The sequence below is a fragment of the Argopecten irradians genome, chromosome 14 (assembly GCF_041381155.1).
Source record: "Argopecten irradians isolate NY chromosome 14, Ai_NY, whole genome shotgun sequence".
Taxonomy (NCBI): Eukaryota; Metazoa; Mollusca; class Bivalvia; order Pectinida; family Pectinidae; genus Argopecten; species Argopecten irradians.
The window spans coordinates 652,111-665,849 of record NC_091147.1 but is presented as its reverse complement, the minus strand read 5'-3'; the positions used below and the strand labels follow the sequence as shown (position 1 = coordinate 665,849).

General features: G+C 35.5%; 1 protein-coding gene across 1 annotated transcript in view; it reads right to left on the bottom strand.

Moving 5' to 3' along the window:
* The window catches only part of LOC138308072 (interferon-induced protein 44-like), a 78,436-nt gene that overhangs the window by 33,555 nt on the left and 31,142 nt on the right, over nt 1-13,739 (bottom strand). The window contains exons 4-6 of the mRNA XM_069249020.1: nt 13,428-13,608; nt 12,581-12,627; nt 11,390-11,572 (exon numbers count right to left, since the gene is read on the bottom strand). Coding sequence (XP_069105121.1) covers nt 11,390-11,572; nt 12,581-12,627; nt 13,428-13,437 — 240 coding nt within the window. The 5' untranslated portion in view covers nt 13,438-13,608. The remainder of the gene's footprint in view (nt 1-11,389; nt 11,573-12,580; nt 12,628-13,427; nt 13,609-13,739) is intronic.

Below are 13,739 nucleotides of genomic sequence, written 5' to 3'. Positions count from 1 at the left end.
GAAATGTATAATAAAAAAGCTAAAGAAAACCTGGATCAGTCTTTCATTAAAAGAAGAGAAAATGGGAAAAATATCCGTTTTAATAAGACTGATAAAGTGCTAGTAGGCATCACGAACTAATTTTTTCTTACATATTTTTTCTAACCAGACGAAACGTAATCGAGAAACATTTAATCAGAAATGAAATTTCGACAGGTATCGGTATATAGCCCCCCGGTTGGAATATACACCAGAAAATGTTTACATGTATAATTGATAAAAAATAAATAAAGGATGTAATAACATAGGTATATATGTCAATTAAGTGCTGGGTCCTAACAAACACATATGTGTTGGGTACATGAATACTGAGAATAGATATATATAGATGTAATATACGATATGTATACATATATTTACAAATAACGTATACATGCAGTAACCGTGTTGATCATGAGCAAAGTAATATAATACAGATATGTCTCAACATATAGATTGACGTATCTCGACTAGCGCCGATTCCAGTGATCTTTCATCTACATGTACTATCACATATTTCATAGACATAAGAATATCGTAAAACAATACCTAAAGAAGAAATAGAAAGCAGTTTTAATACATGTATATAGTAAGCTATTAGTCCAGCTCTTTACAAATGCTCTAAGTATGCTCTCCTAGCTCTCAAATTATGAATAGATCAGTAGTATCATGATGTTTATTTATTTATACATAGTAAGGGGTAAATACTGTATTTATCTCAAATTATTACACGAGAGGAAAGTTAAAATCAACCGTTCATCACCAAAATTGACACGGCCAAGTGTTTATATTTGTACGATAAAATACCCCATCTGGTGCCCCATGTATGCATTCCATTATTTACATACACTATTTTTCGATTAATACGTATTTTGTATTAAGCTTTATATGAACTATATGTAACCTTTGACAGGACACATTTATAATCTGTGAAGTCTAATATGTATCATATACTAAAACAATTATAGAACATTGTATTGTTCACCGTTTGCTCAGAACTGCCCTCTCTGTCGGCCATGCTTTGTTTACTATCCGGGTATCGAACATATATGTATACACGAGGTATTTTTAACTATGCAAATCAACCCGTTCTATTTTAAGAATTCTTTACTAATTGATTATTGCTTAATTATCTTCATTGGAAAGAAACCAAATGAAGAACCTTTCATAAGGGATGTTAATGTATATTTTACACAATGCCATATTCCAATCCAGAAACTGTATAACGACATTATGTGTCCTTTTCCCATTGTTTCAGTGAACCACCAATGTTGCCATCGTTTCAGGTAGGGCGTTAGAATTGCACCGGCTATACACACTGCATGATCGTAAAAGACGACTTAATGTGGTACCTTTTTTTTGCTGGCGCCAATCAGACGAGGCGCTTTATGTCTCATTTTACCTTTAGTAGCATAGGGATCGCGAAATAATACCACCAAAGAGTTTGCCAGGTACTGATAACAGCAGTTTTTTCTCATCCAACATCCTGTATGAAAGTACATCCTTCAATGGCCATTGCTGTCTAGCAGCTTCATTTTGCTAGATATTTTAGTCTAACTTCTTAGAACAAAAGGAGACCAATATTCCTATATCTATTAGTTTTTAATTAAAAATGGTCGGTCAATGTTTATATTATTTAAAAAAATAGATTGTTAGTAAATTAATTCTGAAGCACCGTAGAATATATGAAATGGCATACACGGGATGCCGACCTTAAATGACTATAGCTGTAGTAGAACGTCAGTAAAAATCAGCGAATCAACCAGACCGATTCCTGCATTGTAGATCAGATCAATTCCTGCATTTGTTACTCGTTTTCATTGCTTGATTAAATCAACGTCCTATTAACAATCAGGGTTATGTAAGGACGGCCTCCCATTTATGCAATGTCCTCCGTGTATGAAGTGCGTAGTGTGTGATATGGGAGGCTGTGGTATATTCATGTTGTGTTATCTTCTATAGTGGAACTCCTACCCAGTCACATTATACGGACAACAGGCGAGCCAGTCGTCATACTCTCTTAATCCTGAGCGCTAAACAGGAGCAGAAACTACCACTTTTATGGACCTTGGTGTGTCTCGGCCAGGGGACAGAGCCCAGAGCCTTCCTCACAGGGGCGAACGCTCAACCAAAGGCCAAAAAGGGAGGCATCGTCAATGAAGACGTTATATAATTAGGAAGTAGAAAGTAAGTTGAAAGAAGAGAACAGATAAGATTCTAAATTTAGTCGCCTTTTACGATCATGCAATAGGGACAGCAGGTACAATTCTAATTCCCTACCTGCAGAACCGCGTCTTCATTTTAATGCCATTAGATCATTTATCCCGAAGGGTCAGGATGACCTATAGTCACCATGCTTCGTCCATTGTCGTGCGCTATTCGGAAAATAAGAGGAAAACTGGAAATTGCAAGAAAACCCCAACAGATATGATGAAGTATTGCATATCGTTGAAAAGATAATACAAAATGCTATGTTATTACACCAAAACAATTTATCTTTGGCTTTTGCATGCCTTAATATGATACATTAAAGGCGCACAAGTAGGAATCGGACCTTAAACTTATAAAAGGTGGCGCTGTATTCGTGAGATTAATCTATTCATGAAATAAGTACTGTTCCGATACGTATTATGTAGCGATTGATACACTCGAAAAAAAAAAAAAAAAAAAAAAAAAAATAAAAAAAATCGATCGTGGGCGGCCATGCAACACCTCCTTTGAATATTTTAAGTGATTCTGTACATGGACTTTATATATGGATGGAACACTTGATTAAATTAAAAAAAAGAACAATGTTTCAGCAATAGCTGAATAAAATCATTGTGTATGTTGTGTCAGTCTCTTATTAATATGTCCAAACTTTTTGAAATGAGACTATAAATGTAAAATTTTTAAATTTACCATGAATATTTCATCTTCTTTTCTGGATTTTTGTCTTGCTTGTAATGATCAGTTACTGGATTTTGCTACCAATCAGAAGTTTGCATGGAAGATTAGTGAAACTGTTTGAAATCTGCAAAGGTAAGAGCAAACATGTTTCTTAAGGTCAATTAATCAGTGATAGATCAAGAGTTTGTTTGTGGGCATTTGGAAACTTCCATATCCCCAGTTTTTTAGGTCACCTGAGACGAAGTCTCAAGTGACCTATTCTAATCGCCTTTTGTCCGTCGTGCGTCGTGCGTCGTCCGTCGTGCGTCGTATGTCCGTAAACAATTTACATTTTCAACTTCTTCTCCAAAACTGCTGAAGCAATTTCAATGAAATTTTGCACAAACCTTCTTAGGCATAAGGCCAATCAAAATTGTGAATTATATGGTCCCCATCCCCCAGGGTGCTGTGGGAGGGGCCAAAAGGGGTAAAATTGAGTAAAATTTCAAAAATCTTCTTCTCTACTCACAGATGTGGTAGAATCAAATACTCTTCATAGATAGAAAGGTCTTAAGGTCCTTTACAAAAATTGCGAATTATATGACCCTGGGGTCTCTAGTTTCCCCCTGGGAAGGGGGTTAAGTTTACTATAGTTTATATTGGGAAAACACATTTTTGCAGATTATTTGGTCATTTGTAATTGGAAATGAGTCAGATGTTGTCAGAATTATCAGTATGAGATGGCCATTTAATCCTATTAACAAATTTTCTATGACTGACTCAGGGACTTAAGGGGCGGGGTCAAAAGGGGTCAAATAGGCTAAAACTTCAAAAATCTTCTTCTGAAATTCTGGAAATGGTAGAATCAAATACTTTTAATAAATAGAAAGGTATTAAGGTCCTTTACAAAATTTGTGAATTATATGACCCTAGGGTCTCGCGTTTCCCCTTGGGGAGGGGGTCAAGTTTACTATAGTTTATATAGGGAAAACACATTTATGAGCATTGTTTGCTCAATTTTCATTGGAAACGAGTCAAACTTGGTTAGAATTATTAGCCTGAGATAGCATTTTAATATCATATCCACATTGGTCCTGGCCGACACCCTGGGGGCAGAGGGGTTGGGCTAAAAAAGGGTCAAATAGGCTAAAACTTCAAAAATCTTCTTCTGAAATTCTGGAAATGGTAGAATCAAATACTTTTCATAAATAGAAAGGTCTTAAGGTCCTTTACAAAATTTGTGAATTATATGACCCTAGGGTCTCGCGTTTCCCCTTGGGGAGGGGGTCAAGTTTACTATAGTTTATATAGGAAAAACACATTAATGAGCATTGTTTGCTCAATTTTCATAGGATATGAATCAAACTTAGTTAGAATTATTAGCCTGAGATAGCATTTTAATATCATATCCACATTGGTCCTGGCCGATCCCCTGGGGGCAGAGGGCGGGGCAAAAAAAGGGTCAATAGGCTAAAACTTCAAAAATCTTCTAAAATTCTGGATATAGTGGAATCAAATAATTATAGATGGAAAGGTCTTAAGGTGTTTTATAAAAATTGTGAATTATATGACCTTGGGGTCTCACGTTACCCTCTGGAGAGGGGTCAAGTTTACTTTAGTTTATATAGGAAAAACATATTTGTGAACATTATTGCCCAATTTTCGTAGGAAATTAGTCAAACTTGATAAGAATTATTAGCCTAAGATATAGCATTTTAACATTCATATCCGTCCTCGAGGACCCCTTGGGGGACCAGAGGGGCAGGACCAAAAAGGGTCAAAATTATCAAAATTTCAAAAAATACCTCTAAGTTCACAGGTTTGATGGAAGCAAATACTCTTCATAGTCTAAAAAGTGAAATTTATAAATCACTGACCAACTTCAAGGACCAGCATATAGTGTTTATATGTCTTTAATTTGTTTCATTATATATTCTAACTCAGGTGACCGTTAAGGCCCATGGGCCTCTTGTTTTATAATACCACTTTTACTGTCATGATCCCATCTTGAACTTTGGACCAAAAGTGTCTCTTTATTAGTCTTTATTAGATCTACTTTAGAGAAGTGTAAATTTCTAAGCACTATTGCATTCAATACGAGCAAGATTTAAAAAAAAATGTACATGTATTTATACCATACATTTAATTTGATCATTACATATAGAAACAGGGACTGACATTCAAATGATATAATTCAGTAATATGATTCTGGATGTTTTTTTTTACAAAGTGTTGTTTTATTGAAAACTTACAGGTACATCAGTTTGGACTACATGTATATGGACATCAGTGGGTGACTACCCTAGGAAGACGCAATCTCGTGAGGTCACACTTAATAGCGACAAGAAACGACAAAACGTTAAATACGCAGAAAAGTTGACAACACATGATATGTTATTCAGTACATTAAACTAAACATTTCTACCAAGTTTTATGAAGATTTTTGCAAAGATGAAGTAATTAGAGCGATTTGAATATTCTGAAATCGGCCGCTGGTCAACGATAGATCAAGTGACAGAGGTGTGCCGTGACGGTATACCGACAACACATCGTAACATCGAAAATATTTTAAAAACCTAACGACAACAGAAATTATGTTATTTGTCATACCAAAATGTATCTCTGAACAAAATTTCATTTAGATTAGAGTAAAAATGAAGACTTTATAGCTGTTTCAATTTTACGAGATCGGCGGCTGGTCAGGTTTATATCGTGACACTTATGTCCAGTATTACCGACAACATATCATAGCATTGAAAATATTTTGAAAACCTAACGACAACATCAGATATGTTGTTTGTCATACTATATTATCACTGTGATTACAGTTCGCGATTGTATTTATTGCTAAACATATGGTGTCACAATACTTCACCTGTGTTATCTTTAGAAATACACACTAATAAAATAATAAATAATCACTTAGGTATCTTAAATACTACATTTTCTCCGAGGTTACATTGTAACTCAGCAAATAGCAAAAATACGTGATTCCCCTTGATGATACCAATCATTTTCCCACCCTAAAGTTGCGTCACAAACTAAAACAGTGAAACTTTTAAAACTCCGTTTTCCAAAGCGTCCTAGATATCGTACAAAGTTCAATCTCAGTGATGATGATCAAGACTGAGGTACACTTTCAAATTACGAAAGTAACCAATCTTGTTCAGACTCCGTGTTGAACAGGAGTATTGAATCTACATGCACTTTTCTGCATAGTGATTCAGATCACAAGTTCGAAGAAATCCATGACTTGGCGAGCGATGTTCTATACATGTATCTGACTTTTTGAGTTCTTTCTATTTTCATTTATAAAGTTGTGAACTTTAATACACAAGTTATTGTTTAAACAAGAAGCCCACGGACCTTAACGGTAATCTGACTATATAGTCAAATTGATCATATATAGTGAAATGGTAGCTACCTTCGATTTGGGATAAACCAGAGATCATGTCAGGATCATTTCATTCAAGTTTCAGCTAAATCGTACTTGTAGAACTTGAGAAGATAAAATGTATTTTGAAGATGGCGGATGTGCCGGCCATCTTGGATTTCGGATCGACCCGATAAATAACAGCACTTGGTCGGGACCATGTCAGGATCATTTCATGCCAGTTTCAGCTAAATTGCACTGGTAGAACTTTATAAGAAGTTCAAAATGTGTTTTCAAGATGGCGGCTGTGCCGGCCATCTTGGATTTCGGATCGACCCAAAAAAAAAACCAACACATGGTCGGCACCATGTCAGGATCATTTCATGCAGGTTTCAGCTAAATTGCATTGGTAGAACTTTTGGATTTCGTATCGACCAGAAAAATAACAACGCTTGGTCGGGATCATGTCGGGATCATTCCATGTGTTATAATCAGAAACTATTATTATTTGAGTCATTTGGTTGTACCCCATACATTTTTCAATTACCAATGATGTAGAATAGCTAATGTTAAATGGTACCACGTAATCGGAGCATCAGTGGGGAAAGAGGAATAACTCGCAAGGTTGCAGCAGCAAAATATTATCGATCGGTTGTCACGTGACTTTGTAAATAATTATGGAAATAATTACTGTTTATATTTTATTCATATATTCACATATCAAACCCTTATTTGGTAATGGAAATCCACATAAGAAAAGGAAGATTTTTTTTCCTGTAACAGATATTCCGTTTTTGGCCAGCTGATTATATTGGAAGGTGGTCTATCACTTGAACGCTTGCAAATAAAGAGCAATAGCACTGAGCTTCTGCCAGATGAAGATCACGTTTGTCGGATCATGAAAGCGTTTGAACTGCGCCCTTATAAATATTATTTCTGAAAATTCAATAATAGCAACAAGTCAATTGAATTTTTAGGTCACCTGAGACGAAGTCTCAAGTGACCTATTCTAATCGCCTTTTGTCCGTCGTCGTGCGTCGTGCGTCGTGTGTCGTGCGTCGTGCGTCGTATGGCGATAAACAATTTACTTTTTCGACTTCTTCTCCAAAACTACTGAACCAAATTTGTTGAAATTTTGCAGAAACCTTCCATAGCCAAAGGTCAACCAAAATTGTGAATTATATGGTCCCAGCCCCCCAGGGCCCTGAGGGGTTGGGCCAAAAGGGGTCAAATAGGCTAAAACTTCAAAAATCTTCTTCTGAAATTCCAGAAATGGTAGAATCAAATAGATTGAAAGGCCTTGAGGTCCTTTACAAAAATTGTGAATTATATGACCCTGGGGTCTCACGTTCCATCCTGGGGAGGGGGTCAAGTTTACTATAGTTTATATAGGGAAAAGATATTTATGAGCATTATTTGGTCATTTGTATTAGGAAATAAGTCAAATGTTGTCAGAATTATCAGTATGAGAAGGCCATTGAATCCTATCAACAATTTTTCCCCGACTGACCCCCAGGGGCCTGAGGGGTGGAGCCAAAAGGGGTCAAATAGGCTAAAACTTCAAAAATCTTCTTCTGAAATTCCAGAAATGGCAGAATTAAATACTCTTCATAGATTGGAACGTCTTGAGGTCCTTTACAAAAATTGTGAATTATATGACCCTGGGGTCTCACGTTCCTCCCTGGGGAGGGGGGGGGGGTCAAGTTTACTATAGTTTATATAGGGAAACACATTTATGAGCATTATTTGGTCATGTGTAATAGGAAATGAGTCAAACTTTGTTAGAATTATTAGCCTGAGATAGTATTTTAACATCATATCCATATTGGTCCTGGCCGACCCCCAGGGGCCAGAGGGTGGGGTCCAAATGGCTCAAAATGGCTAAAAATTTCAAAAGTCTCCTTCTGAATATACAAATTTGATGGAACCAAATACTCTTCATAGATTCGAAGGTCTTTTTAAGGCCCTTTACAAAAATTGTGAATTTCATGGCCCTGGCATCTCAGACTTTCCCCTGATTAGGGGTCAAATCTATTTTAATTGATATTGGAAAAACACATTTATGAGCATTATTTGCTTGATTTTCAATAGGTCAAACTTGGTTAGAATTATTACCCTGTGATATAACATTTTAGCATCATATCCATATTGGTCCTTGCCACCCTCCAGGGGTAGATGGGCGGGGCCAAAAGGGGTCAAAATGACAAAAATAAGGAAAAAAAATCTTCTGAATTCACAGATTTGATGGAACCAGATACACTTCATAGATTGAAAAGTCAGTTATAAAATCACTGACTGGTTTCAAGGGCCTGATGGGCCAATATATAGTGTTTTTGTGTCTTTGTTTCATTCTGTATCCGAACTCAGGTGACCGCTAAGGCCCATGGGCCTCTTGTTAACTTAGTCTTAGTGATACACCTTTGGTGTAATCTATACTAATTTATATTGGTATTTTTGTATCAATTCATTACTACTAGTCATGCCTAGTTGAAATTGTATTAGTGTCATTTTATACATCTTCGGGTCAGATGACCTAAAAGAAAGCATGACAAACATAATGTATAGATACATACACATTGATATTTCATATTCATAGTCAAACCAATTGTAAAAAGTGTACTGAAATTAGAGGGAAGTATATGTAATTCTTATCAAACATACATGTATATTACAACCAAAACCATCAAATACATGAGCAGACGAATTAATGTTTTTACAGAAAGTCTGAACTTTTTTCTACTTCTAAATAAAAATATAAAATAATTTATTACATCCCGAGAAATGTCCATGCCACTGTGTCCTATATGGAACACATTCACCAAATGTATTGTACATTACTTTAATTTTTTTTCTTCAATATATATGTATTTACATGGCTAATTATTGTTCAAATAATGAAATTCGGTTTTTCCTTGTTAGTGGTGGAGCATCTTTTAACATATTGTAAAAATTGTAATACTTATCTGACAGTAATTTCTTATGCTTTATTTTAAGCTTATGAGACTCTCCTAAATTATTGTGTAATTTCTGTTAACGAGATGCTATTTCTATTTTCTATTGATGGATTTTATGTATTGTACTGTTATTCAGGCATAGCCTGTTGCCCAATCCTAATTGTAATACTACAATAAAATATTCTGAAATGAAATGAAAGGCCAAAGATACAAGATACATGTATTTATCTACAAGTCAGACAAGTCACAACACACACGTGAATGTACATAGACACCACAGGCCTTTGGCTCTATAGATATATGGACAACTAGAGGTGTCTAAAGCCTGTGGTAGACGCCATGTGTCTGCAATATGATCAAGTCAACACACATGTATATGTTTGTAGATACAGCAGTGTATCTATGAAACGGACAAGACAACACAAATGTACCACTGCATGGTATATTCAATATGGTCAAGACACATCACAAATATATGTATATCACCGATTATGTATATCACAAATGTACATGTATGTATATTTGTATATAAGGGGATTTAGTGGATTGGGCTCCTGCCCTATAAATCAACAGCTTCTTTCCTTAGTTACATGTATAAAGTATATAGACAGAGCATTGTACACATGGATATAGAGCTCACACAACGAGTGGCTGTTGGATATGGAATTTATTCCACACGAGTGAGTTATTATTTAAAAGTTACAAAAGACACGAACTTTAGCGAGTGTCTTTTGTAACTTTTAAAAAATAACTTACAAGTGTGGAATAAATTCCATATCCAACAACCACGAGTCGTGTGACCTGTTTCTACCACCACAATTATATCCGCTCTTAGTCGATAGAAATACGACGAGGATAAGTACGCTATCCAACAGCAGTTTTGGCGTCAAGCGCCGATCACAGCATAGCATGATGCCACTCGCTTATTGATGACGTTGACAAATGCTGACACGACACCCAGAAAGACGTAGTTCGGTCAAAGTTCACCGTGTCAACCAATCAGAATGCGCACAGAGTTTATACCACATGTGGTATAAACAAATTGTTAATCAACAGCTGCATCGTTTATTTGATACCCTGAGAGTTGAATAACACTGACTATTGTGGTAGAAAATAGATGTAACCCTATGAAACATTAAAATGTGTACAGATATTTATGCTCTATGTCCATGTACAGTCAAAATGCATAATTTGTTTCCATATACATCTAAGTCCCTGACTGTTACAAACTTTTGCTTTGTCAACATTTATTCTGTTGATGGTATTGATAATTTTGTGTCGAAGTATAAGAAAAAGGTGTACATTAGGTCAATTGATAAATTAGTTGCTTTGGTAACTAACAAATTACTGCAGTGTGCACACATATGAAGAGCTGCATTGCAATTTTGATTATATCCACATGTAAACCTATTCATCTGAACATCTTGATTTTCAAAACACATACACTTTCGGCTTACTATATAGTTTGACGGAATAGGGAAGACTTGATGTTCTGAATAGTATACATGTAATGTTGAGTATTGTTGACATTCCAAAACTCATCTAAAATAATAAGACCCGTGCATAAATATAAAATATGTAATGTTGTTAGCAGTTATAGTCAAACAAAACGTTGTGCGACATAATAAAAATATCTTTCCATATTTCATTCGACTGGAGACCCACATAAATGCAGAAAAAAATTTGTGTAGGCACTCTTTCAGTTGCCATGGTAACATTTAAGTGGCAAAAATAAACGATTTGTCATCAATTTTGACCATGTTCTCTTCGATATGCATGAGGAAAAATAACCAAAATAAAGCCTGACAAATGTAGCGCTAAATCAAAGCATTTTCAAAAATCATCGATCGGTTGTGAATATTTCTTTGTAACCATGGTAACTACCAAAACTATACTGAAAATGTGATATTTACATTTAAATCACTTTCATCGGCTTTAAATGTAAGAAACTTTAACTTTTTATGAAAGTCTCAAAGTCCAGTTCCTATGGTAACGTCATTCACGCAAAAACATAGAAAAAAAGAGTGTGATCTAAAGTTTCTTAATATATATGGGTTGTTTACCAAAATTGTTGATAAAAAAGGGTGAAAAGTCACTTTTGAACAAAATTTTGGATTTTCGTGAGTTAAGGGTTAATGGACATCACAAAAGAGTATTTGAATAAGACATTGTATACCTTTGTCGTAGTAGTACTCATACACTGGCCCTGTGGTGTAGGTAATGCTATTCTCCCTATCATAGCAGTTTGTACAGAATTAATGAAGCTCGATTTTCCTGCTCCCCTTAATCCACACAAAATGATCCCTTCACTATTTGTCGTAAAAGGTGCCCTCCGAATCCTTGTCAAGATGTTGTCTTTCTGAAAATTTAGGTTTTCTGATTGTTACATCTTTATTTTGTAATTATAAAAATTAGATGGACAAAACAGTATGAGAAAAATTATAACTTTGAATGCAGTTGTTAACTGATCTGAATGAAACTCAGAAGCTGATCATGACCAGTGATATATCACGGAGACAGCTAGAGAGGGCTAGAGAGAGAGGGAGCTATCGCGGAGCACACACCTTGTGTGTGGTCCCATTTTGGGCTCCTGATATAATGTACAATAGATATTGCATGCATATTGTAAAATGCACTAAGAAAATAAAACGTCGACACAATATTGGTCTCTATCATCATTGAGCCACAACAAAGACACCATACCGGCCAATTACAGTAACAACGCCAGCATCACCAGAAACAACCCGGACATCTGTATACCAACAAGTTTTCAAAACTCATTTTATTATATTAAGGATGAACGAGACAGCTGTAGGACTGTCAACTTACACTGTGTCAATTGCAAACGAATCAGCTCAAGCTTGTCCTGCCTGATCTCGGGAGAGGGATATATTGCGGGTCAAAGATGAGTTATTGTGTACACCAATACACAGTTCACTCGTGAAAGACCCCAGTTGACAGCGTCACAATCAAACATGATGCCATGATGTCCCAATCGGGTCCACTAAAATTACAGTCCAAACTGCTAAGATACCTAGAACTACAAAGCCAAGTCCTGTGAAGTCTCCAGCACTTCTGCCACAAAACACACAAGCCGTCTATTTACACAATTGGCTAGTAACGCAAACCGACCAGCAACCACTCTGTCAGTGGTGTGGCTGTGGGCGTACATACAAATGTAATATACATTATAAAACACGAGGAAAAATAATTAAAGCCTTGGGTTCACCAGCCAAAATCTTACACTTGGTTTGAGATACCCCTGTCCCTATGCAAGGTTATATTAATCCGACACTCTAATGACCAATCTGATGCAGCCTTTAGTTATGATAGAATGTTACTTTACAATTCATTATTGGATACAAACCTGACTCGGATCATTCCAGTTGAATGTTTCCATAATACAGATCACTTCTGAAAGTATGGAAAAATATAGAATTTAATCACAAAAATAGTCTGGAATAGCCTCCACGTTATAGACTGATTAGATGCAATGGCTGTTTGAAGCATTTTAGTAGGCAAATAATATCTCAAATGATTCCCATTTGAAATAAGAAATAAGTTGGTAAGACATACCAAATATATCCCTCAGACATCAATTATTTTTGATATACTCTTATACATAACTGTTTAGAAGCTATTCATTGTTTCGTGATGAATAACTGTTATATTTCATTGAGTGGGGTAGAAACTTTGATATTTTTCACGATTGCGAAGTGCGAGTGAAGCATTTCAAAAGTGTCAACCTCATGAGATGAAATATAACTGTTATTCAACAAGAATCCAGGAATATTATATTTATTACAATTTTTAGGCCAGCTGATATCAGGTACATGTATTTCAATCAACCACGATTTCCACTCTTACTAGTTCTACACATCTGGGCACACATTTTGAGGAAAATAACATTTGATAATCTAATGCATTGCATTTATGCCCTAACAATTACAAATAATTTTTTTATAGGAAATGGGCACGTACTATTATATTTTGGTTTGATATTTTAAAAAAGGTATTCTCGCCAAAACATCATTGTAAATGCTGTGTTCTGCTAAAGTTCTTGTTATTTGTGATCACAACACGTGCCCAGCAGAGCTAGTGATACACTTATAATATAATGAAACTTTGAATTATATGCTTTGTTGACAAATTCCATTTACAAATACAATAACACTGAAAAGGTTTCATAAAACCTCAAACAACTTACTTCTTACCTAATTTCATTTCGTCTCTACTTGTCTGTATCGTCAAGCCACTCCTATTAGTCACCTCACACGTGTATGTACCCTGGTCTTCATCAGTAACTCTCCGAATCTTCAGGCTCACTGTATCCGGGTTATTGGTGTATTGATGTTTCCAAGAATCTTTTAATGTGATTTCTCTATCTGGATTGTTCTGTTACATGATAAAATGATCACATCATCTATTTGTTATCTTATTAATAATTTGCAATTATTAAAGAAGCTTTAACGCCGACAGAGTATAAACAATATATATATTTATTATTTTTATCAATAATTGACGAT